The 24,095-nt window shown below is 49.1% G+C and overlaps 1 protein-coding gene across 1 annotated transcript; it reads right to left on the bottom strand.

Moving 5' to 3' along the window:
• Positions 1–1,105: 1,105 nt before the first annotated feature.
• CLDN14 (claudin 14) lies at positions 1,106–13,918 on the bottom strand. Its single transcript, XM_025867554.2, has 3 exons — positions 13,837–13,918; positions 13,251–13,329; positions 1,106–2,173 (listed from the first exon to the last, which is right to left on the bottom strand). Exon 3 carries the CDS (start codon positions 2,124–2,126, stop codon positions 1,413–1,415), a length of 714 nt encoding a protein of 237 aa, XP_025723339.1. The 5' UTR covers positions 2,127–2,173; positions 13,251–13,329; positions 13,837–13,918; the 3' UTR covers positions 1,106–1,412.
• Between the last annotated feature and the right edge of the window lie 10,177 nt (positions 13,919–24,095).

Genomic DNA, 24,095 nt, shown 5'->3' with positions numbered 1-24,095 from the left:
TCTGGCCTTGTTGCCTCCAGGGGCTCCAGGCTGCGGCCTGCCTGGCCCTTCGACCCTTGTCCGGGAGCCTCCCTGGGATTCCACCCCTCTGGTCCTGGTCGCCGCACGGCGAGCCTGGCCAGCTGGCTCTGTGTCTGTGCTGACCTGCTGTGGCTCTCCTCTCTGCATGCAGTGGCTGCTGGAGCCCTGGTGGTCCTTCTCCAAGACCCCTTGAGAATGGAGGGATCTGTGTAATTGCTGCCCAGTGTCTAGGTCTCAGGCTCAGCCCTTCCACAGGACAGGGTATGTTCTTTACACGTTCAGAACTTGAGGTTCGGAACAGAGGCATGAGCAGGGCACCACAAGGCACATGATGGGCAAGGCTGTGAAATGGACGGACAGAGAAGAGGACCACGGTCCCCAGGCTAACGGGAGAGCAGTGTGTGTGTGTGTGTGTGTGTGTGTGTGAGAGAGACAGCTCTCTGACCATGTGATTTAGATCACAACCAGAAAGCATCATCAATGTTCTTGGAGCAGTAAGAGCTCATCTGGTCCTCTCAGCAGTTCTTTCCAGCTGAAGGAGAAGTCAACACATTCTGTACCCACTCTGATCGAAGCTGCCTTCCTGCTTCTGTCCCCAGAAGAGGAGCCAGAGGTTTCCTGCAGGGCCCTCGCGCACGAGCAGTGCTCCTAACTGGGATTCTTGCCAATGCCCAGAGAGCCAAGCAACCAGGCGCCTTTTGTCTTGTCTTTTGAATGCTGACTTGTGCTTCCTTACTAGTGGGGGCTACCAGTAGAAAACAATATCTTTACTGTGGGATTTATGGCAACCATCTTTCCCCCTAGGAAGACCTGTACTGCCTGCCCTGCCTCTCGCTTAAGCTGGAGTGACTGTTTTTGGTAGTGTTGCTCAAGCAGCTTTTAGATGAATATCAGCCTGGCCCTCCTCTGATTTTCCCATCATGTGTGGGTTGGGGCCACTTCCGGGGTGTCCCCATTGCTTTGCAACGTGGGGCCCTGACAGTGTGCTGTGGTTCCAAGACCTCAGCCGACAGAATAGACTGGAAACAGAAAACGATACTGTCCATTTCATTAACAACCACATCCAAAAGGTTTATTCCTGTATTGCAAACAAACCCTAAAGACCAAACTCCCAAGTTGCTTTTCGTTCAGCTGTTATTAAATCACCCACATAAATACATATAATAAATAAAAAACCAGAAAGGATGAAGTCTTTGGTATATAGAGCTTTTCTCCCCTTCTCTTATTTCTTCCTCCTTCCCTGTGTTCTAAAACCACTCCCTCCTGTTCACATTATTCCTCTGGACACAAGTAAGTAGCCCAGGAGTCAACTTTGTGCCGGGCCCCGCCATCGGTGCGAGTCCGGGTCCTGCTGCGTCTGTGCGCTCGGGGGAGGGACAGGTCCTGGGCACTCACACATAGTCGTTCAGTCTGTACCCGCTGAGTGAGGCCGAGGTGGCCGAGGGGGCCCGGTTGTCCTTGAAGGCGGCGGGAGGCCGGTAGGCGGGTGCGGTGGTGGCCGTGGTGGCCCTGGGCTGGGCCTGGTAGGGTCTGGCGGGCCCTTCGTCCTGGCAGGAGAGGCAGAGCAGTGTGCCACCGATGAGCGACAGGGACGAGGAGATGAAGCCGAGGTACAGGGCCTGCCCGATCTCGAACTTCATGCCGCTGGGCAGCAGCGGGTTGTAGAAGTTCTGCACCACGTCGTTGGTGGTCCAGGAGACCGCCACCATGCACAGCAGGCCGGCCAGGAGGAAGAGCACGCCGCCCAGCACGGCGAACGTGGTCTTGGCAGGTGTGCCCTTGGCGCAGCGCGTGCACTTCATGCCCACGACGGCGCAGGCGCAGGCCACGCCCGACAGCAGACACGAGATGACCATGAGCGCGCGGGCCGCCTGCAGGTCCCGGGGCAGCGCCAACAGCGAGCGGTAGATCTGGCACTGGTAGATGCCCGTGCTGTGCCACACGCACTCCATCCACAGCCCCTTCAGGTAGGACACGGCCGTCAGGATGTTGGTGCCCACGTGCGCCGTGCGGCGCCAGTGCGGCAGGATGGTGGTGATCAGCGTGCCCACCAGGCCCAGGAAGCTGAGCAGGAAGCCCAGCAGCTGCACGGCCGTGCTGGCCATGGCCCCGGTGGCCGGCTGCCGGGCTCGCTCAGGCGCCCGCCGGAGTCCTAATGAAGCCGGGAGGTGGGGCGGGGGGAGAGAGAGGAAATGGGTTAAAGATTATCTTGATGCATTTCTTTCTGCTGCCAAAACTGAGTTTTCCATAGGCGGTTGGTATGACAATTAACATATTTTTAAAAATAGTTTCTGCGACTTCATTGGGTGAAAGAGTAAGCTGCCCGTCTAAGACAGTTTTCCCGGGAAGGCCAGAGGGGAAGGGATGACGGCAGAAATCTGGCTGGCCGGGGCTTCCCAAGGACCCCAGGGAAGGGCAGTCCACGGCCCCCGCTTCTGATCTGTCAGCACTGAGCAAGCACGTGTGGGAAGTTCTACCTTATGTCAACCCTGAAACACTTCTGCTGCATTTGCATCTCATTGCGTTCCGTTTGGTCAGTAATCACTTCAGTTGTTAAACCAACGCATGGACTGACAAGAGTTAAGGTGTGTGCTACCCCTGACTTAGAAATTAGCCTCGGCTTGCCCGTCAGGATGAAATGACTTCGGAAAGTGGGAGACTTCCCTGTGCTCTCAGGAAGGGAGAGATTTAGCAGCCACAAGCAGGTCTCATGCTTTCTTCCAGAGTCCTGGAGCTGGATGTGAACTTAGAGATTGCCCAACGGATGCCAGGGGCCAGGAACGGCCAAGGTCACCAGCGCCTGAGGTGCTGGGGCTCAGACCACAAATCAGCGACCACCCCCTCCGGGCAGGCCACCTCCCCTCACACTTCTCTGCAGAGGGGTGGACTTGTTGTGAATCAGGTACTGCTACCTGCCTTTCAGAGAGACAGGAATGCGGAGCCATTTCAGAGGTTTAAAAAATTCTAACCATGGCAAAATCCAGCACACTTTTGGGGTGCAAGGACCCAGCACCTCTGTAGTGACAGACAAATAGGGGACACTCAGGAAACGTTAGAAGGGAGGAAGGAGAGAAGCAGGGGAAAGGATGCGAGGCAAGAGTAAGGGAGGAAGGAAGGTGGGCGGGTGAGCAGAAATACCCCAGTGAGGCCCACAGGCTCCTCTTTCTTGCCTGGGGCAGGGTACCAATCCATGTGGCCACCCCCACCGGCTGGGTGACTCTCGGGGTGTCTCTCTGGGCTCAGCTTCCTTCTCTAACATGAGGGAGCTAGACTCCATGGCCCCAAAGTGTCTCCTCGTCCTGAAGGGAGAAAAGGGACGCTTCTCTGCTGATGACAAGTCGCTTCAGCATCCCGAACCAAGGAAGAACCCAGTAGGCAAAACCTACTCCTTCCTTCATCTCAGTTAAGCGTGGGAAGGCTGCAGGGAGCAAAGTGTGGGCTGGCAGGGCCTCTCCCACCCAGGCCATGCAGACGCTCACTGCGACGGTCTTGAACCCCGGGTCCCTGGTGAAGAAATCCCCTACTCAATTACAGTACAGGATTTGGTTAGTAACAAACACGTGACGTTTCCACTGGGGGCCTGTACCATCATCTTGCTGGATTTAAAACTACGTACTGGGCTGACATGTCTTAGCCTTGTAGGTAATTCCTAGCTCTGTGCTGGTTAACGATTCCTAGCTCTGTGAGGGTTAATAAGCAAAACTAGGGGACAGCAAAACACTGTGGTGCCAAACAGGACATGCAGTCCTCTGGCAGTGGGGACAATATTAGGGTTTGCACAGGCATTTTAAAGGATGATTTGTTCAGGACACAGTGTTTTTCACACACACTGCACACTGGCCACCTGCACCTTATCTCCCCACGAACGATTTTTCCCTCCACTCAGCAAGTGCCCTCTCTGTGCAGGTGCTGGGCTCGGGGTGGGGGGACCCTGGGAGTCCCTGTTGCCCAGAGCAGGGCCGGCTGTCCTGCAGTCACTGCCGGGGAAGAGATGGGGCCCACCCAGAGGTCGCTTTGATGTGTGGGCCAGGGCTGCTTCAGTGACCCCCCAGTGCGCTGAGCACCCTAGCAGAGCTGACACCCAAAGCACCAATTTCTAGGCGTGTAAGCGATGCCGGGCGCTTCTTGGACATAATGCCAGTTTATTCCCCCTAGTAACCCAGGGGTGCAGCAACTGTTCATCCTGTTTTACACACGCGGAAACTGGGTGCAGGGGATGAAGTTCCATGCCTGGCCAGGCTGGTCTTTTCTGTGGTTTAATTCCTCCTTCAACCGCTACCTTTCTCAAGTAAATAGGAGTGACACTGGTGTGAAGACCACAGTGGGTGGGGGGAGGGTATCATCTGTGCCTTCTGGAGAGTTGACTCTTCTCCCCAAAGACGTCCCAGAACATTGGTCTCAGGCCTTTTGCAGTGGTCCAGGTGGCCAAGGTGACCAGCCGTTCCAGTTTGCTGGAGACTGGGAGGCTTTCAGTGTGAAATCGGGATAGTCCCAGGCCAACCTGGACAGTTGGTTCCTCTAGGTAGCCCAGAGGCTGCAGACTTTTCCAGATGGCCTTTGGAATGCTTCCAGTCCTGCCTCGACGCTGTCCCCAGGCTGATGGCCACGCAGGCTGTCCCTGGTCCAGGGCATTCTGAGGCTTCTCAAAGCTTTTGTTTGTCAAGGTCAGTCATTAAGTACACTGATCCTCAAGAATGTGGCTTAAAAGCTAAGCCTGCTTGACCCCATTAGTCTAGGGAAGTGGACCAGAAGTTTATTGGAGGTCTAAATATTTATGGAGAGCCATGACTGCTAATTTTAGAAACCATTAGATTCCGATTTTTAAACTTGTACTAGAAGGATTTACTAATTTCAGAAGTGGGTGTTAATGAGCCCCCAACTCCCAGCCACCAGCTCTCCCACCCCTTCCTTGTAGTTACCAGCAGCTGCTACTGACATTAGGTCATAATTCAGCTTCCCCGAAACCACTTTTCACTTTGGGGCTGTTCGGTGGAAAAACAACTTCAAATGAATGCATCTCCTTGGAAACCACATAAAATTCATCCTTGATACTCCGGAAGGATCTTGGCCAAGCATGCCTCCCAAGAGGGGCAGTGCATGCAGGATTCAATGAACCAGCCGTGTTGAAGAGCTGCAACTGCTTCACCTATGGGCTACTCTTTTCCTGCAGACGTGTGTGTGGAAACATTAGCTAGGGAGACGTGAGTCCAAGACAAATATGGTTCTAAGAATCAAGTTCCAAAAAGACCTTGACAGGCTGGGTGGGTGGGGCTGAGCGTAACAAGATAACGCATTCCAGGAATGAATGTTGGGTCTTGCACTGGGGTTCACAAAGCCCCCAAAGCACACTCCTGGGTGGGCAATACGTGGCTTAGTTGTGTGCGCGAGCAGGATTTAGGATGGTGTTTCTCAAGGAATGTTTCTGCAATGCTGTGTTTGCAGGATATCTTGTGTGAGGAGTGTAGATATCAGGTGGGTTTGAGAAGAGCTGGTAACTGCAGGCCTTCTCACTGCTGGTAATATGCAGGTGCGCATTGTGAACCTCCCAGAAAAGTCTGTGTAGCAGTTCCTAAACTTACTTACTCGTCTAGAGACATCCTCTCTTGACTTTTCCAGGGAACAACTTGAAGTCAAATCACTTTGGCAAGCAAGCTGAGAGGATTTAAGTCCCTTAAAAGTTTAAGGGCGCAATGATGAGCTAGAGTTGCTACAAAAAGCAAAACCAAACAATTTGATTTTTGGGAGGCTGAATGAGCACAGATAGGAAGGCCTGCAGGATGTAGGTTTTGCCCCCATCAGAGTCTCAGAAAGCCCCAGGGCTATAAAATATCATGAAAATCCATAAAGGTCAGCTGTGAAAAACACCAGGGCTCTGTCAGCCCCTCAAACTGGATCTGGTTTTATGAGCACGAGATCTGAAAGTTGAGGGTTTTTTTCCATATGAACTTTTATGTTGCTCCTTCCTCTGTTGTCTATGAGCTACTTTTTTTTTTTTTTTTTTTTTTAAGGAAAGAAAAAATAAAAAAAAAAAAAAAGCAGAAACCCTCAACACATGGTGGAGTCTCTCCATTGTGTTCAACCTCCCAGCCTACCTGGACTCCAGCTGTCTCCCGGTTAAGTGTCATTTCAACAGCAGTGGCTACTGGAGATAGCCTGGTGGGGGCAAGGGACTGAGACATTGTTTACCCAGCCCCCTGCTCCTACTTTTTTACTGTCCAATAAAAGATGTCCTGGGCACATCTAGTTCATTCTTCATTTGGTGGAGTGTGAGCTCAGGTCTCCCCCACCCCCCCATCCAGACTGCCTGGAGGCATGCAGGTGTGAGGCCAGTAGGACGTTTGGGTCACACGATGTCCCCGTCCCTCAGAAGTCTCACCTTTGGCTACCTGTAGCTGTCACCTACCTCACCCCTTGAAAACTCAATCCCATTACGAGTAGCTCACCTCTGGGCACACATGGCTGGCTGGCCCTTCCCCACCCACACTGCTGAAGGGCATGTCAGACCTGTCGTGGGGGCTGTGGGGAAGGAGGGCACAGCCAGGCATGTGGGAATTTCTTTACCCTGAATCCCCTGGACACTCCTGTCTAAGGTAAGAGTTGGAAGGTTCGGCCCCCACTCAGCCAATTTTCAGTGGGAGCAGATTAGAGCCATTTAGAGCCATCTCGGAATGAGCCATCATACACACATCTGCCCCAAGGGCTCCTGACGTGGTGTTAGATCCATAGTGGAGACAGCATACAACCTGGTTTCCTAGAGCTTATCAAGGAAAAGGAAGGGCTGCCTTTAAAGGAAAATGGTCCTTGGACCTTGTAAGAATGCAGAGTTGTTTCAACTTTGACGTTCAGCAATTCAAGAGAATGTCTGGTTCAAAAAACCTGTCTGTTCTTCTTGTTGCTCCAGTTGGACTGGCTCTTCATTGTTGCTTAGATATTTCACAAATGTCACACCTTGGGAACTAAGAATAAACTCAAGGGAGATTTGGACTCACCTTAATGAGATAAACTAGCAAAACTAACATGAAAAAAGAAATGACTTTTATGCTATGTCCAAATGAAATAACTCCAACTAGTATTTCCAAGGTACATGTTGGACACTGTTTCTTATTAATGTACAAAGGAAATGGATCACTTTCCTAGACGCTTAGGTATACTCTGGAGGTACGATTATAGTACATCTTCTTACACAAATATATAAGAATCATGAGAAAGTGATCAAATAATATTTTGGAAAAACCATTTCATATTCATTCAGGATGGGCCATACCATGGGGTTTTTGGCTCTAAGAATGAAGTTTCCTTCATTACCATTCCAAACGTTCTGTAACTTTCCTTGGGTTAGTTTTCAGACTGGCAGGCATCTGTATTTTAAATTTATGAGGACTTCTCTGCCATCTACACATGTTGCAGAAGAACTGCAGTCTTTCTGTGACAGCCAGAGACAGAATAATTGTATGACTAACTTATTACTATCATGGTGGTTAGAGCTTGCCCATGTTATTCAGGGATATCAATGTGAAATATCTTGCCCACATCATATAGACATGACAATTTATAGATTAAAATTTTCCCCTCTCTTTTGGATGACTAAAGAAAAATCTATCTTTCATAACAAGGACTGGTTTGGGGAGAAGCCTGGGTTAATACAAATGAAAACCAGGGCTATGTGGTTAGATGCTTGCAGAGACCATTTTCAACTCAGCGAGACTGAACAATTTATTGATTTAGCAAAAACTTCAAGTAACCACAGCTATAAAAATTCCAAGCCATTTCTCAGGAGGCATTATCTCTCTAATTGCAACTCACCAGACTTCATTAGAAACCATTACAAATACGGCAGATAAATATTTCTAAAGGAAATTATTGGATTTCATTTAATAAAATACACTGCTGCCTTTGCATAGCTGTTTTTCCTGACAAGATAGTTGTCTAGATTTGCTATGTTGTTGTTTTTCATTTTTCAAGGTATAGGTGAATAAAAACCTGTTACACAAGAAAAATATGAAAAAGTATGGGGCGCCTGGGTGGCTCATTCGGTTGTGTCCAACTCTTGGTTTTGGCTCAGGTCATGATCTCAGGGTTGCTGAGATTGAGCCCCGGGTTGGGCTCGGTGCCCAGTGGGGAGTCTGCTTGAGATTCTCTCCCTCATCCCTCCCCCAACTTGTGTGCCTGTGTACTCTCTCTCTCTCAGATAAATAAATAAATCTTAAAAAAAAAAAAGTAAAAAGACATGGGTATTGTCTAAAGTGTTAAATGATGATTAGATGATTCATAGTTAAAATATTCTAAGGGAAAGTTTTATGTAAGGGATGTTATGGGCTGAATTATGCCCCCCACCCAAGAAGATAATGTGTAAGTCCTAATATCTAGTGCCTCAGAATGTGACTTTATTTGGAAATAAGGTTGTTGCAGACATAATTAGTTAAGATGAGGTCATACTGGAGGAGGATAGGCCCCTAAACCAATAAGACTGGTATTCTTATAAGAAGATGGCCTTGTGAAGACACGGAGAAATAGGGAGGATACCATGCGACCGAGGAGACAGATGTTGCAATGATGTGTCTTCAAGCCAAGAAATGCTAAGATTTGCCAGCAACTCTCAGCAGCCGGGAGAGAGGCATGGAACAGTTTTCCTCACAGTCCTCAGAAGGAACCAACCCTGGTGACTCCTTGATTTTAGACTCCTGTCTCCAGAATTGTAAGAGAGTAAGTTCCTGTTTTTTAAGCCACCCAGGACTTTGTTACAGCAGCCCTAGGAAATCAATACAAGGGACTAGCTGAATGGCAGCATGGGGAGTTGTAGGAAAAAAGCACTCGTGTCTGAGTATGAGATCCTTCCCAGAACAGGCATTGAGCATAGTCTGATGACTTCACATTTGTCATGAAAAACAACAAGATAGTAGTTAACTTTATGTCCCAAAGTATAGAGAGGACAGAATCTAAGGAGAGGTTAGAGAACATGGAGAAGGAAGAATTTGTAAGACTGTAGTTGTGGAAATTCAAGAGCAAGTGCCAACTACAGTAAGTAACCCATACAGCAATCAAATAACTCAACCTCTCCAGACTGGAAAAGTGTATAAATCCACTGATCCCATGCTGCCAGGCTTTCCTGTGGAAATCCAGTAAAGCTCAGTGGGACCTCCTTTTGGGACTTAATGTCAAAACAGAAATGAAAACAAGCAACGGGACATTGTCCTAGCTGGGTTGGAAACCTCCATGAATAAGGTAACTCTTCTATGAATGTTGTAAGCTTGTGAAACTGAACTGGGAATATATTGTAGTGATAAAACATGTGGTGTCAAATGAAAACCTATGACTGAGATTTATTAATGCTAAATAAAATACAGTTAAAAATTATGTTTAATGTTCATTCTCTGTAAATTTAGCTTTTCGAGCCCAAGTGCACAGAAGCTGTTGGTTATTAATGATAAGAGTAAAAGCAATCACAGCTAAATGTACTGAGTGTTTGCAATATGCCAAACATATGCTAAGTTCGTCTGTTGGCATTAGCTTATTTAATCCTTTAAGAAATCTATGATGAGCATGTTGTCCTCATTTACAGATAGGGAAACTGAGGCTTAGAGAGTTTAAGTAACTTGTCCAAGGTCACACTTGGGCTGAATCAGGAAGACCAGTGGAGACTCCTGTGATCATCCAGGTAGGCAATGCTAGCAGGGACAAAGGTGAGTGCTGAAAAGAGGTCAGTGAGGCTGACAAGGTTCACTGACAGGTTAGCTGTGGGGTGTGAGAGACAGGTGTTAAACACAGCCCCAGGGATTCTGCTTGGGCAGCTCAAAGAATGCAGTTGCCATTTATTGAGAAGGTAAAGACAGTAGGAGGTGGGTAGGTTTGGAGGGTGAGGGGCAGAAAAGAGTTTTGTTTTGAACATGTTGAGTTTGAGACGGCTATCACTGCCCAGGTGGGGACACTCATGGTTAGATGTAGACATGCAGAGTTCAGGAGGAGAGTGGACTGGAGAAGTCCATTTGAGACACAACAGCATAGACCTGGGATTAAGAGCCCTGAGACTGGATGCGAGCCCCAGAGCCTGCCCAGTGACTCCAGGAGCCCTCCAACATCGGAGATTGGGTGATGAGGAGGAGACAGTAGCTTGGGACACAGGAGTGGCCACAAGAGAGGAGGCAACCCCGAGTAGTGAGTGAGGACAAAGATCCACATTGGAGAGGGTGATACGCCATGTCAAGTCATCAGACAAATCAAGTAATCTGAGTACTGAGAAATGATTGTTGAATTTAGCAACATGAAGGAAACGTCAGACCCTGGTAAGCACAGTTTTGATGAAATGATTGTAATGGGTTCAAGAGAGGACCAGGATAGGGCATATGAACCCAGAACATTCTTTTGAGGACTTAGACAATCAGATGCCCTCCCAGCACCCCCAAGAATTTGTTCTTACTACCCCAGTCCTTTTTCTGGGACCCCAGCCCCTCCTGGGCACTCAGCCCACCTCATGTATTAATCTTAGCCAAGAAGTTACCCTATAGGGCCTTTATATTTTCCTGGATGGCCCCTGAAAACAAATCTCCTCCTGTCCCTGGCCCCAAAGAACAACACTCACATTGGTAAGGATATGACTGGCTCAGCCCTTGGAGGGAGACCAGCGATAATTCCAGGTATGTGCTTTTAAAACGTTTAAGAAGTTTAGAATTAATTGGGTCAGGTGTGAAATTTCAGATTACAGAAGTCTTCATAAAGGCAAAAGCCTCGCAGATGAAATAGAGCATGGCGTTTCTAGCTTGGTCTTCAGACATATACAAAGGGCCATGTTGTGCATTTTCTCTGAAGAGTACGGGTCACCATGGTTTACCTTTGCCCGTTCTCAGGATGGGCTACATCATTTGCAGAAGCCAGGGCAAAATGAAAATGTGGGGCCCCTTGTTCAAAAATCATTGAGAATTTCAAGATGAACGAAATATAAGCTAATGCGGTGCATCAAACAAGCATGGGGCTCTCCTGAGGGTGGGGTCCTGTGGGACCTGGCAGTTGCAGGCCCTTGCAGCCTGTCCTACTGGTTATGGATGGAGCCAGGAACTGGATGTTGGGATTTTTCCTCCCTTAAAAACCCGAGTACATCTCGTTGAGATGTTGAAAGGAGCAGGAGACACTTCTGCAGTGTTCTGCAGAATAAAAAAATACAGTTTCATATGTTTATTTTTTCCTCATTTAAGTGTAGCCCAGATGCCTCTGTAAACACCTGCCAAAGGAGGAGCCTTTGGAAAACAAAGCTATTGCTGATCTCCTGTGCCCAAGAGTGGCCTCCAATGGAAACAGACCTGTCGTTTTAAATCTGTCTTCACTTTCCTCTTGTTCCAAGGAGGCTGTAGGTGTGCGTGGCGTTCGGTGTGCACGGTCCAAGTCTAGGAGGGAACAGCTAGCTGCCTCTGGGTGGCTTGCTTCTTCTTGGAGACTCTGCTCCAAGCCCCCACACTCTGGCAGGGCCCCCAGCCCCTAGCGAGAAGTGGTGAGGCACCAGAGTCCCAGCTACTCCTTGTTCCTTCCAGAGTCCCCCCACGGGAGCCCTCTGAGAACAAGCCCCGGGCACCCTCCCAGCACACGGCCGGCCCCCCAGTGGAAAAATCCCGGTGTGTTATTGCTGTTGGCAGCCCCGGGAAAAGCCTGTGGCCCTGGCGGCCATTCGTCCCGCAAACAGTGTGAGGCATATGAAGATCAGCTGGAGGGAGGAATGTTTGAGTTTAAAAGCTCCAAGACTCACTCCTGAACTGGCAAGATGGACAGTCTGCATTTTAAAAAAAGATGTCGGAAGAAGCCTTGAAAACAGGCTTAGACTTCTTGTTCTGTGTAATGGAAGATATTCCCTGATAGAAGTGAGGGAATGGTTTTTTCAAAGACAAGAATTGACACTCAATTGTATTGATTTTTATCTTAAAAAATTACTGGAAAACAAGTATTTATAGTAACATTTTCATAGCACCAAAGGAAGAATCTGTGTTTCTTCCCTATTTATTTTTTTTATACAGGTTGAAAAGCATTGGTCCCATTATAGATGTAGGTAAGTAAAACTCAGTAAGATTTTTGCCGAACAGATGGTGCCAGATAAGAGTGGAGGCCGACTTCAAGTATCGCTAATTTGAGCAAACAGCTCAGCCTTACATGACTCACCTGGCTATCTACATCGTAACAGCTGCTTCCCAGAACTGTCTAGAAGATGCTGAGATAATATATGTAAAAACCTGTAAGTGCAGTCAGGACACTCAATGAATGCAAGGCCTGTGCCACTGAAGATATATGGATAAATCCATTCCTGACTCCATCCAAGCCAGCCCGGACACCCGGGCTGAGCCCAGACCTGGTGCTGAGTCGCTGGAGAATGCAGCAATGGGGCTTTTCTCTGGTTTCCCAAGACTTCAAAACGAAATTGAGCGATTAAAAGATTTTGGGCCTTGAAAACTGCAGGAATTAAATCTCTCGGTGGGAACGTGCAGCCAAAAGCCAGTGTCCTGAGTGACTCCACGTTTGAGGACCCTGTCAGGGCGCTAATCCCAGATCCCTTTCTACTTTGCCTGTGGCCCTCCCAGCAGGCCTCGGGAAGACCGCCCATCCTGGGAAGACCATGGCAGCTGTTGGCGATGTGGGGTTCAAGGTAGTTGAAGGATTAACTCATGGATCAGATTGCATGGAATTTCCCCCGTTTTACCCTTATTAAGAGAGATCTGTAACTTTCCTGCCCCTTCTCCCATGTGTGCGTGCGTGTGTGCTTGTGTGTGTGTGTGTGTGTGTGTGTCTGTGTGTGTTGGCAGGGAGGGGTGTGGGTTGTGGGGAGGATAAGGCTCCCACGTCTGGAAACTCCGGACGCTCTGCCTGGCCCTCTTTGCAGGAGAAACAAGCCAGTCACAGTGCAGAGGGTCAGCGACAGTGAGCTCAAGCTGACGCCACCTTGGAACACTCAACAGACTGAGTCCTTGCCCCCTGACCAGGGCCAGCCAGTGATGAAAGGGTTCTGCGCAAACACTCAGGAACGGGGTCTTGACCTTCCTGGGCTCATTAGGAACCCAGCTGCCCTCACACCCGGCTGCAGGGGTCCCCCTAGGGGCCCCCAGGCCCCCTGCAGCTGCCTTTCTACAGGGGGATATTGCCCGTCACCGAGAGAACCCTTGCCTGCCCACGGCTCTGGTCGGCGGGGCCTCACAGCCCCCAGACAAATGACTGTCAACCCCAAACCCTCCCGACTCATAGCCTCACCCCAAACTCACATGCAGAGGCCCCGAGTCCCGTCCGCTTCATCAGGTCCCTCGTCGGTGGGGCTGTGCCAGTGCCTGGCTGGGGGCCAGCCTGTGTGAAACAAGGATTTCTCGGGGACACTGCCACCCTCCTGTCTTCCCTCTTCTACCAACTGGAAGCTTCAAGGCCAGAGTATCTGAGAGAAAAGTATTACCTTGCCGTTTGAGAAGGGCCTGCGTGGGCACATGTGCTATGGGTTGAATGGTTAACTGCCCTGTGCGTGGTGGGAGGCAGCCGAGCCAAGGCAGACATTCAGGACCAACCAGATATGTCATTTCTGCACTTTGGAAAAGTGCCTGATACATCTGAACATAGTCATCTCCTCCCTCAAACACCCTCCGGTGACTCTCCAGGGCTGCCAGGATAAAGCCTTGACTGCCCAGCCCAGTGCCAAAGGCCGTCCGCCGTCAGCCCAGCCCACTCCCCGCACGGGGCCCGTCGGCTGTGCACTCGTCCTCTGCGTCCTCACGCGTGGCTCCCCTGCAAAGAGCCTGATGCTTGCCCATGATCCATCCCCTCCTGTGGCCCTGACCTCTCACCCTCCCCTGAGCCGCTCACCTGGCATTCGTCCCCACGCTGCTTGGGACTTTTATCAAATTGAGCAACTCAAGAGTTTCTCAACTTGCAGGCTGCTATGCTCTGGACACAAGCCATTGAATTTTGACCAACATGCAACTGCGTTCTATTTTGTGGCTACAGTTGCAGATGCGGGCAGTTAGGTGATGTCTGTTGGTAGAGCATGGAACTGGGTGGGTTGTAGGGCGCTGCGTGGAAGGAGGGACGGTTTGCTATGAGTCATAGATAAGGGACAAGGGGAAATGTGAAGCCAGTGCCACAAGAAGAAGGTGGCTTTCTTGGGAGGCACGAGAAGTTTGTTGGAGAACCTGATAGGACTAGTTCTGAAAGGTAGGACAGCACCCGAGGGTGGCCGAGGGAACGGGGCTGTGCTGGGAATGCCTCCAGCACATTCTGGGCATTCTGGGATACAGAATTGCTGAGAGTCACAATTTAACTTGACTCATGTGTCTGTCCCTTTCTCATTGATTCCATCACGATGCTCCAAGGGCGGGGACTTGGGCTTCTGTGTTCTCTTCACTGCAGTCCTCGATCTGCATGGCTTTGGTTGGTGCTTAATGACAATGAAGGAGCTCAGCGGTGGGCAAAGGGCTCTGAGCATGGACCAGAATTTGTCCTCTGTGTCACTGGCAATAGGAAGGTGACGGCAGAGGGGGCATCTTGTGGAAGTGCCGGGAGCTTGGAAAGTTCAGAAGTATCTGTTAGATATTACTGATGGAGGATTGACCCACAACCAAATCCACGCAGCTTCTTTTTTAAATCTCTTCTCTAGAAGTAACTGTTGTAAACAAAATCATCTTTACTTCAGAGCCATCATAGGTCCAGAGCCTCTTCTATTCAGTAAATATCATCTATAGTAAAATGCACCTGCACGATCTGTAATTTTATGCTGGGAATTTGGGGGGATGATTTTTATCCTTTTGTCTTTGGGGGTGATTTGGCTACAAGTAATCACATTTAATTTACAACTGCCTTTGATTTCTTGGCACAGGTTGTGTCTTTTTGGGAAATCCTGCAGAGACAGACAAAATGTGAACTCCAAATAGTTTGAGAAGATTATGATATTTTTATAAATACTACATTTAACCATGAACAAAATGGACATAATGTTATGTTTTGTAGACTTTTGTTAAACCTTTTTTAATCTTGATTTTCTCTGGAACAATTCATTCCTGTTCTGGGCTGAAGTGTGAAAGCTCCCAGGCCCATGGCTCTGGCCCATGGCTCCTGACGGACAAATGAGCCTCTCCTGGGCCAGAGGGCAAAGACACAGGTTCAACAATTATTGATTGATTGATTGATTTATAGAACTCCAGCATGTGTGAGCAACAGCGTGCTTGGTGAGCAAGACAGACACTGCTCCTGCCCCCTCGGGGTGTGGGGGTTGCAGGCACACAGAGCCAGCTGCATGAAGGACCATTGGCAGACAGGGAGGTTAGGCTTGGGGGCTCCAGGGCTCCTTTCCCACCCAGGACCCTCATCATCGTTTCTCCTACCTGCCATCAAAGTCCACCCTTGGGTCCTTTTTTAAGCTCTCAGGTGCAAATGACTCATAATAGCTTAACATTTTATCCCACCCAGGAGGTATTTTTAAGTCTAAAGGATAAAGATTTAATAGTGAAATTTCAAACACCAGTCAGGGTACAAAGGAGGATTGAGGAGAAGAAGGTCTTGAGCATTTTCTAATACCCCTAAAATCATTCCATTGAATTATGATGACTTCTGTCCTTGTGGATATGATAGAAGCCAGTAGATACTTCAGATTAGATGGATGGACAGATGCATGGATGGATGGATGGACGGACAGATGAACAGATGGATGAATGAATATTTAACCTTTAGTCTCTCAACTGATGTTTGAAGCTTGATTCATTTTCTGATTTCTCATAGATCTAGGCTAGGGTCTGACACACATTAAGAAGTTGGTAAAAAGTTTGTTGAACGAACAATATAATGAAAGGGAGGTTATATATGCAGTGGGCCTGTGGTTTGGGGTTTCTGTTTTGGGCTCCTTTTGATTTGAGTGACACACAAGCAGGCAACTTGAGTCTGCAGTTGGCAGACTCTTAGCTCTCTTCTTGGGCTAAAGGCCATTGCAAGCTTTAACTTGCTCAGTTTATTGACAGCATATCCAGTTGAAGCCACTAGACTCCCATGGAAACCCTTTTTCCAGATTTCATTTTAACTTGGCAGAGGCCTGACCTTGGTGGATTCCTCGTATTAGTAGTAACAATAATAAAACGATACTGAACACTAACATAGCACTCATTGTGTGCTCGTTGTGGTTTTAAGCACATTACATATATTTACTAACTTAACCCTTACAATAGCCCTTTGCTTTAGGCATTAGTATTAACACCATTTTATGGATGGGGAAATGGAGGCTCCAAGAAGATAAATGACCTGCCCGAGGTCATCCAGCTCGAAGTGGCAGAGGCAGGACTTGAACCCAGGCAGATTGGCCTCAGTGCCGGGGCTCATATATAAATCACATCCCCGAATTCAGCTGGCAGCTGCCACGGTCCTGTCGGCGAAGGAGAGTTTTTGCTGCTCCTTCACAGAGAGGGCTCTTGTGGGCACCAGGTGGGTAAGGAGCTGGTTTGGGGGTCCTGGCACAGACGATGGTGTAAACTGTGGAGGGACCTGCATGGTGGAGGAGGCGCCTTCCCTGCCTGCTCTTGACTCAGGCATGAAGAGAAGCTCAACTGCAACAATGAAGCAACCAGGCTCACAGCCATCAGCACCCCACAGTGGGCTGAGGGGGCAGGGACAGGTGCGCATCTGTGTATCCATCAGAGGACTGAGCATCTGGTCTCTTTACTGAGGATGACTGGGGACTTGCTGGTCCTTCCCAGGGAGGAGGGTGGGGCACGCCAGGCCATCCATGCTCAGCCACAGCCTACATTTAGAATTGGGGGCCCTGGTGCCCTTTGGAAGAAAAGATATTTTCTTTAGGGAAATACCCTAGAACTGCCCCGAGACAAGTGAGACAGGAGGAGGGTGAGAATCTGATCATTTAAGTGTAAATGTCCGTTCAGGGCTGGATCTGAAAACCCTGTATTTTTGGGTTTAAGATCGTACTTTTCTGACATGAAGGGTGACTTGCAAAATCAGACTGGAGGATTACTACTTTTTCGCCAAGTAAGTAGCCTGGACGCTTGGCCAGTGTATTCGTTTCTTGGGGCTGCTGTAACAATGTACCACAAACTGGGTGGCTTAAGACAGTAGGAATGTATTCTCTCAGTTCTGGAAGAGTCCAAAATCAAGATGGCAGCAGGGCCATGCTCCCTGTGAGTGTCTAGGGAGGATCCCTCCTTGCCTCTTCCAGCTTCCAGTGGTGGCTCCCCATCCTCAGCCCTCCTCTGCTTGCAGCTTCTATTACTCCAGTCTCTGCTTCTGTCTTTACATGGCTTCTTCCCTCTGTGTCCCTCTCTTCACGTGGCATTTTCCTCTTATGAGGACACCAGACATATTGAATGAGGGCCCAATGACCTCATCTTAACCTGAGTGTATCTGCAAAGACCCTATTTCCAAATAAGGTCACCTTCACAGGTACCAGAATTAGGACTTGAACCTATCTGGGGGACAGAATTCAACCCATCACAGCTGGTGATATCTGTGGCTCACCAGTTACTTAGTACTATTCTGCGATGTGGAATGAGACTGTGATTTTCGTCAGGACCAGGAAATCTCAGCTGGCAGCACTGATACTTGAATGCAGGTTAAATTGATAGAGCAGAAGATGCCGTATCAGTCAAGTTCATTTCCAAATACAGAGCAAAAGCAAGATGCCTTCCTCATCTTACGTGTTCCTTTGTTTTCTGAAGCTTCCCCCTTGGCTGCCTCAGGACACCCTCTCATCCTGAGTTAAATAACAACAAAGTGACAATGCAGGCAAACCAAGTAATTATCGGGAGAACCCTTCATTTTCCATCAACTGTGAATCACAATATTTGCCCTTTTCTTGAAAGAATCCTTCAGAAATAGCTAGGGTTAATAGTGCTTTGTAGTCTACCTAGAAAGAGCATCAGAAACAATTTTGCTTAGTGGGGACATTTCCAAGTAGAGAATAGACAAGTGAACTCATGGCAAATGTATTTAACAGGGAAGACCCTGGGGAAATGAATTAAATAGGATCCTGTTTATGCTTTTATCCTGGAAGATGAGGTAGATTTTAGTTCAAGCAGGGCTTCTTTGGTGCTGTCTGAATATAACTATGTTGGCTAATGCTGGTCACTTGGTATGAAATGGGAAGTTTCTGAAATTTAAACAACACATTTGTGAGACATGACCTCACTTTTATTTATCTGGTGCCCATAATGTAGCTGCCCATGATCTCAGCAACACACATTTCAACATGATCCTATATTTGCTAATGGCTCTTTTGTACTCTGGACACAGGAAGATTTAACCTGTTGGATGAGAGAGATAGCAGGAACTTCACAGCCAAAGTGCCCAGAGATCATCTGATATGTAGTGACCACCAAAGAAATTATGTTTTTAAAGGAATAAAATTGTGACATACACTACAACATGGGTGAACCTTGAAGACATTATGCTCAGTGAGATAAGCCAGTCACAGGAGTCAAATATTACATGATTCTCCTTATATGAGGTCCCTAGAGGAGTCTGATTCATAGAGACAGAAAGCAGAATGGTGGTTACGGGGGGCTGGGGAGGGGCAATGGGGAGTTAGTATTTAATGGGCACAGAGTTTCTGTTTGGGATGCTGAACAAGTTCTGGAGACGGTTGGCGGTGATGGTTGCATAATAATGTGAATGTACTTAATGCCACTGAACTGTCCCCTTAAAAATGATTAAAATGGTAAATTTGATGTTATGTGTATTTTACCACAATAAAAGACGTGCTCACCCATACATGTAAGATGTGTGTCTTATCTTAGCCATTCTGAGTGGGGCCACCCCACCCAGTGAGGTCTTAACAGTAGTTCATTAGTTTATGTGAAAGGGGTTTCATTGGAATAAATGTTCTCAACTATTAACCGAGACAACACCGTCCTCTTAACTCTATTCTAGATAATTCCGAGAGCCAAATGGCAAATCCAGACCCTGGCCCACCTGGGAGGACGGAAGACTATCTCAGAGGATTTAAGGCCAGGAAACAGTGGCCTTCCTGCAGTGAGCCCTCCTTTTCTCAAGGGGGCACCGTGGGAAGGCCTACTCAGCCTGGCGCAGGTGGGCTGCTACCACGGGAAGAGGCGGCCATGCCCCCCATTGCAGGACCTGGTGGGCAGTGTAGCGCCAGGTGGGCTCAGTGAAGACTGCCGGGTCATCCACCTGCCATTCCGAACAAAGACCTCGCTTGCGCTGGACTCCTCCTAATTGCTACCCGCTCCACACACAGTCGGCTGATGCTGGGTGCCACACCTCTGGGTTTCCTACGCCTTCTAATTTACTGAGTGCTTGCAGACTATTATCTAACCCTACAGACGACTCTGTGAGGCATCTGTTATCAAGTTTAGGCGTCTCGTCCAGTCCTCACAGCTGGTTATAGAAAAATTGGGGCCTCCAATCCAAGCTTAAGTTCCTTCCTCCGCAGGCTGCCAGGCCGGAGTCGCCAGCCCCCCCTCAAGCCATCGGAAAAGGCAGTGGTGATGAGCAAAGTGGGTTCAGGGTGGAGCTCTGCAGGCGGGCACCGAATACTCCATCAAGATTTGTTGAGTGAACAAGAACGGGTCTCAAGCACGATTTTCAGAAAGGCCTTGCTCTCCATTCCAATCCTGGCTAATGTTCATGGCAACTTTGCTGGGTCCCAGCTTGAAACCATTTCAAAATATCTCAGTTGCCACAGATCAGGCAGCATGTGGATGAGAAAGTCAGGCTCTCAAGACACACTCAGACACCATCAGGCCCTTTTCCAAAGGGACAGGAATGCTCTCAATATTCAATTTGATAAGCACAGAGTGATGTTTGTGCCCTGATGGATTTCACTCATTCTCCTTTCTAAAGTTTGTGCCCTAAAATGAGGCACTTGAATCTCTACCTTCAGCTCTTAATAACCCAAAATCTCCCTTCCTGACCAGAGGCCCCTTCCATAAAGAGGTTAACCAGAAAACAAGAAAGAACACACAAAGCTTGCAAAAGCAGAGCAGCGAGGAATGTAATATGTTTCAGAGAGTCAACGAAAATAAGAAAGGAGCCCGATGTCAAACTTAACACCATCATTTTAATTTCCAAGTGCTTTTGGGTTTTTTCATGTTGGTTTCATGGAAATTTATGTTTGCAGAGAACACTGTCTTTGCTACAGGATCTTGCTGTGTTCATTTAGCCCGGTAATAAAAACCATCTGCCTGAAATCCTTTTTGGAACAAGAAAGGGTATAAACAAATAGGCAAATGGGCACAAATGACCATGGGAAGGGGGGGGCTGTTTCAGAAAGGGGGAGCGTGGGGGAGCCTGGAGCAAACACTTCAGGCCAATATTTGCAGGAATTGCCACCTTTGGAAGGCATGTGTGAAGCTATTATGAAAACCTGTACAGCTTTCAAATAAGTATGGTACATTTTGGGAGAACGGATAGGCACCTTTCTTTTCCTGAACACCCACTCTGTGCTTGGGGTTTCACCACCAGAGTGAGAACAATATTAGGAAGCATTGACCCATGTGTTCCTGTAGTGGGTTGAATAGTGTCCCCTCACCCCAAAACTCATGTCCACCTGGAACCTTATTTGTGACCTTATTTGGAAGCAAGGTCTTTGTAGATATAATTAAGATGAGGTCATACTAGATTAGGATGGGCCCTATTCTAATGGCTTCTCCCTAAAAGAGGAGAAGAGAAACACAGGGGAGAAGAATGCCATGTAAAGATAAGGCAGAGATTGGGGTGATTCAGCCACAAACCGAGGAATGCCAAGGGGCGCCAAGAGCCTCCAGAGACTGGAAGAGCTAAAAAAGGAGCTTTTTTACACCCTTTGGAGCGTTCAGGGAACATGGCCCTGATGACATCTTGATTTCACTCTTCTGGCCTCCAGAACTATTAGAGAATCAAGTTCTGTTGTTTGGGGGCCTCCTGGTTCGTGGTGATTTATTATGGCAGTTACAGAAAATGCATACAGCCCCCCTTTCTGCTGGGAGCTGTTTAGGCTGGGAGAGATGGGGCATATTAGAACCAGGAAGAACTTGTCAAATTCTTGGCCCTGAAGTTAGGAGCTGAGGTCCAAGAGTAAGAAGAACTGATCTTGAAAGAATCCATGTTGAGCCAGTTTTCTGGTTAGCTGGTTTTTTTCTTGCTACCCGAGAGGAGATCACTGGCTGGCCACTAGATGCTCCTAGGCCCCGAGGAGGAAAGGAGGCAGCTCTAGAGCAAGCCGGGGGTGGGAGGCTCTGGTCTCGAGGCCAGCTCCACAGTGGTGGGGCACCCTAGGAGCCCTGGCCGAGTTGGAGGGTCTGCAGGTAGAGAGGGCTGCTCTTCTGGCTGCCCTGGAAGGCACGGCATGGAGAAGAACTAGCAAGAGACTAGGTTTTCCGCTTCTGATATTCAATATACGTTTTTACGTTCTCAGCAAGACAGTGTTCTTGAAAGTCAGGCATTGATTGGCAAGAGATAATTTTAGAAATTCCTTTAGCTCCTATCACTATATGAAGATCGAGGCCTAGAGATTCGATCTCTGAAACTCTTATAATCTAGAAAGCTCAGGACACTGCATGCAAGTTTCTGCCCCGAGGAACAGGGGAAGCTCAGTTCTTTCCGGCTCTGGTGGACAAGGAGGAGAAGGGAGACCAAGGAAGGGGAAGCTGGTGGTCACATATGTTTGCACCATCTCCCCCAAATTGATGTTCTGGGGGGAGCCCAAAGAAAATGGGCTTTTCTTCTGCTCCCTGTTTGGATCCTTGGAGGAGATAACCCCATCCCAACATGGGGATGTGTGGGTGTCAGGGAGTGAATCAAGGTCACAGGAAGGTGGGGTGAGTGAGCTCAAGTCAGGATTCCTGGCTCCCTTCATCTCCTGAGGCCTTCAGGTGACCTGGGGATCCTCACATGTCCCCAAAGCAGGTAGAACATGTAGCCAAAGCCTGGCTGGGAGCCAATGGCTCTAAGGAGCCCACCTTAGCCAGGGATGGAGTGGGCATCCCACCACACACTGGGGAATCTCCAAAGTGGCTTGGTCACACGTGACAGCCCCTAAGCCTGGTCCCTCAGTCTTGTCTTCAGCAAGGACATCAGCTGGATGCCCAGAAGGCAGACCCAGCCCATGCTTCCCTGAGTGGGTACCTGTCAGTACCAGGACCAGCAGAGCTTCCTGGTAGGAGAGGCCAGTGCAGGACTGGATGGGATTTATGTCACCTCCTCATGGGGACTGTGAGCTTCCTTGGGCACTGGCTGCCAAATCCCTCTGTTGAAGTCCTAGCCGCCAGGACCTCAGAATGTGACTATATAATTGGAGACAGCATCTTTAAAGAGGTAAATAAGGCAAAACGAAGTCATATGGGTGGGCTCTGATCCAATCTGGCTGGTGTCCTTCCCCAAAAAGGAGACACAGAGGGAAGACCATGTGAAGCCAGGGGCAGAGCCCGGGGTGGTGCAGCCACACGCCAAGGGATGCCAGGTCTGCTGCAATGGTTAGGAGCTAGAAGAGGCAGGGAAGGAGCCTCCCCTAGAGCCTTCAGAGAGCACGCGGCCCTGCTGACAACTTAATTTTGGACTTTTAGCCTCCAGAACTGTAAGAGAATAAATTTCAGTTGTTTTAAATCACTCAATCTGTGGCACTTGGTTCTGGCAGTCCCAGGAAGCTAAAAAAAAAAAAAAAGAAAAAGAAAAGAAAAGAAAAAAACTCACATCATCAAAATCGAGGTTTCTGAAGGACTGTGTTCAATCTAAGTGGCTTTAAAAGCCTTTCTCCTGAGGACAGACTCCTCTAGATTTAGCACCAGGCGGGGCACTCAGGGCACAGGAGGTGGCAGGGCATCTTGGAAGCATCCCTTGCTCCCCCTTCCTGCTGTAAGTCACCTGGTCTGGAGCCTAGGAGCAAACGCTCCCCACTCCCGCGGGACTCCCTCCCACGGCTGGAGGGGCAGGCCAGGCGGAGGAAGGAAAGAGATGCAGGGCACACGGGCTTTCTTTGCTTCCCCAAAGGAAGCAGCTCCGAGTCTGTTTTCTTTTCTCTTCCATCAGATTGATCTTTCATATCTCCAATAACTCCTATCTTTCAGCAAACTCAAGCAGGCCCCGGCGAGAGCTGTGGAAGTACCTAACTTCAAAGCCTTCACATAAATCATCTTAAAGGCCTGCCCTGAGCCCCGGGAAGCCGGAACGAGGCCGAGAAATCACTCCTTATTTCATCATCGTGTAACCGAGACTTTGTTCCCCCGTGCAGGTCACATCTGTCACCTTCACTGCCGCCACCAGGGTCCCCACCACCTCCGGACACCACCTCCAGACACCTCCACCACCTCTTAGCCACCCTGCAAGGGCTGAGTTACGAGCCGCACCCCAGATCTGTGGCCAGCGACTTCCCTGTGATTCCAGGGGTGCGAGCGCTGGGGCGGCCTCGAGGGGCTGGTGGTTTCATTTCCTTTGCCGCCTTCAGGGTAGCACTGAAGCAAAGGGAGGGACGCAGTGGAGCTCCACGGCGGTCAGTCTTTGGTCCCAACCCCTGGTGGTGACATTGTTGACAAGGAGGGGATGGCTTTGTGCACCAGGACAAGGATGAGGGGAGCGTGAAGGAAAAAAGGGACATGACAATAATCATGCCTTTTCTCTGGTCCCGGAGGATGAAATGCGCGGGCGTTGCCTTCTACCCAGAATTTTGTCTTACATCTCCTGTCTGGATTTAGTTGTCAAAGACCAGGAGGACAGCGGATGGGAGAAGCTGCTGGGATGGCGGCGGGTTGGTGGAACAGAATAAGGTTTCCAGGCTCCGATGAGATACGTGCATTTAAGTTCAACAACTGTGTTACGAGGATGGGCCGCGACTGGAGAAGACTGACAGCGGCCGGCAAGACGTGCACGTAAGGCAGCCCCCAGGAGGGTGCGAGCGCATTTAGCAGAGTCCTTGAGCTCCAAGGAAGAGATGACCAAAGGGTCGCTGCTTCTGGAATAGGACCGGGCTTGCTGCGCCCACAGGAGCTGCGTTGGCTCTGTGCCAATGGGGGCCCCGTGGGAGCTGAAACCCAACCAGGGCTCCGCCAGCCCAGCCCCGTTCCCTGCCCCGGGGTCACGTCCTTCCCTCCTAAGTGGCTCACTCAGCACTGAATTTTTTTTTTTTTTTTAACTCAGCCACC

Source organism: Callorhinus ursinus, unplaced genomic scaffold, assembly GCF_003265705.2.
Source record: "Callorhinus ursinus isolate GAN/ISIS: 27379988/994484 unplaced genomic scaffold, GSC_fseal_2.0 scaffold1, whole genome shotgun sequence".
NCBI lineage: Eukaryota > Metazoa > Chordata > Mammalia > Carnivora > Otariidae > Callorhinus > Callorhinus ursinus.
Note: the sequence above shows the minus strand (reverse complement) of the source record. Positions and strands in the feature narration are given on the sequence as shown.

What these genes read in the sequence shown, in the direction of transcription:
- CLDN14 (XM_025867554.2), bottom strand. Translation starts at nt 2,126, where the DNA reads ATGGCCAGCACGGCCGTGCAGCTGCTGGGCTTCCTGCTCAGCTTCCTG.